Below are 1,768 nucleotides of genomic sequence, written 5' to 3' on the forward strand. Positions count from 1 at the left end.
TATTTGATGTTGTAACCTGCTGTCGGTGAGTCTAGTCTGTTCATGCCACGTCGAGTCTGTTCATGTCAAGTCTGTTTCATGCCTCGTCAAGTCAAGTCTGTTCATGTCAAGTCTCGGATTATTGTTTGGATCACACTGTAAATAAACTGCACTTGGGTTTTTCACTACACTCGCCTTCAGTGGATTGATTCGTTACCGTATCAAATTATTAGATACCTTAAACTTGAATAAATAGTAAATAAACATTTTCTAACAAAAAGTGCAAAGTAACAAGTACAAAAAAAAAGAAAGAAAAATGCACAAAGAACTTGTATGGAGATTTTTCCATCTACAGATTTTTCCCTGACCTTCCTTTCTCTGTAAATTAAGGGTGCACACTATTGCTGAAAAACACAATCACTACTTAGCACTCAGATGTCCGTATGCACAAAGGCACAGATCCCTAAACAAGACCATATCTGCAGATGAAACTTTTTTTGTTGAAGCATTTTTTTTTTTTATTTGAACTAGCACCTCATGACTGCACGTTATGTACGAGAAGCTGCAAAAGACACAGGCGCAAGTGGAATGTTCAAAACATGGTGACATTAATTTTTAAGGAAAAATAATGGGCGATATATTGCGTCACCAAAAATGATTTAGGTCATGTACATATATTGCGCGATAAGTCGATATATTGATTATTGCGACAGGCCTAGCTGCATGTTAGTTTTTATTTACTTATGGCATGGCATGTTTGGCTTTTTTTTTTTGTTACTTTTTATTTATTTTTGGCTAAACAAACATAACTCTTCCCTTTAAAAATAGTACTTTTGCAGTCATAGGCTCTATTTCAGTGACATTAGTGATAGTTTCTGCGGTTCAAGTATTCTTAAATACTGAGGGATATATAGACAGTATTAAATGTTTAAATGAAGAATGCTTATTTTTAAACACTGGTGCTCTCATTTTACATGAGATTAAAATCAACATGAAGTGTAAGTTATGACATTTATGACCCTGTGCATTTAATCATGTGTGCCTAATTGCTCTCCAGGAAATCGTTTAATTAAATTCAATACAAGCATGGGCCTCTTGTGGCATTTTGTGATCACAACAGACCTGCTGTTCCTCAGAACTCAGACTCATTTGCTTTTGCTGAACACTGTAAATGTCATTAAAGAGTACACTTCTGTACAATGTTTGATTCATTGTTTTGTTCAAATAGGGTTGATTCAGAGATGCACCTCTGTGAAGTATCATTACACCTCTTCAATCCTGCCTCGAAACCTTCCTGTCAACATCACCAAGACCATCCGACAAGATGAGTGGCATGCCCTGCGTGAGTCACTTTACATGTGTCAGATTTACAAAATTCATGCCTTGGGGTTTGAGCCGTTCATTATTGCATAAACAATTGTGTCTGTGATGTGCTTGTTCCGATGCAATATTTATGAAACACACTTTTTACTTAAAGACTGTAATTGATCCTTTCCTAGTTGTAGGAATATTTTGGTAAAATATGATACTTTTGCCCGTGACCCCCTACAGAGGACAAACGGTTTGTAGGATGGATGGATGATACTTTTGTAACCCTCCTTATACTAGACATCTTACATACACACTTTCAGCCACTGCCTTAGAGATCTTATGTACGATGATGACTAAACATGGTAGGATTACATATAGGTAAGATGACATGAACGAGTGGTTCTATCATAAGCCTGCATAAAACAGTATACAATATAAAAGGACAGTAACAACATACACAATGACCTGAAGGATATGC

The 1,768-nt window shown here is 36.3% G+C and overlaps 1 protein-coding gene and 1 long non-coding RNA gene across 2 annotated transcripts in view; one reads left to right on the top strand and one right to left on the bottom strand.

The window, feature by feature from the left end:
- Positions 1-1,768, bottom strand: part of LOC107700466 (uncharacterized) — a 22,698-nt gene that overhangs the window by 13,983 nt on the left and 6,947 nt on the right. The gene's annotated exons all lie outside the window — the stretch shown is intronic.
- Positions 1-1,768, top strand: part of LOC107700464 (transmembrane protein 178B-like) — a 10,171-nt gene that overhangs the window by 4,246 nt on the left and 4,157 nt on the right. Inside the window, exon 2 of the mRNA XM_016502120.1 lies at positions 1,208-1,321. Within this exon, the coding sequence (XP_016357606.1) occupies positions 1,208-1,321 (114 nt within the window). The remainder of the gene's footprint in view (positions 1-1,207; positions 1,322-1,768) is intronic.

The sequence above is a fragment of the Sinocyclocheilus anshuiensis genome, unplaced genomic scaffold, assembly GCF_001515605.1.
Source record: "Sinocyclocheilus anshuiensis isolate Anshui unplaced genomic scaffold, SAMN03320099.WGS_v1.1 scaffold154, whole genome shotgun sequence".
In the NCBI taxonomy this organism is placed as follows: domain Eukaryota; kingdom Metazoa; phylum Chordata; class Actinopteri; order Cypriniformes; family Cyprinidae; genus Sinocyclocheilus; species Sinocyclocheilus anshuiensis.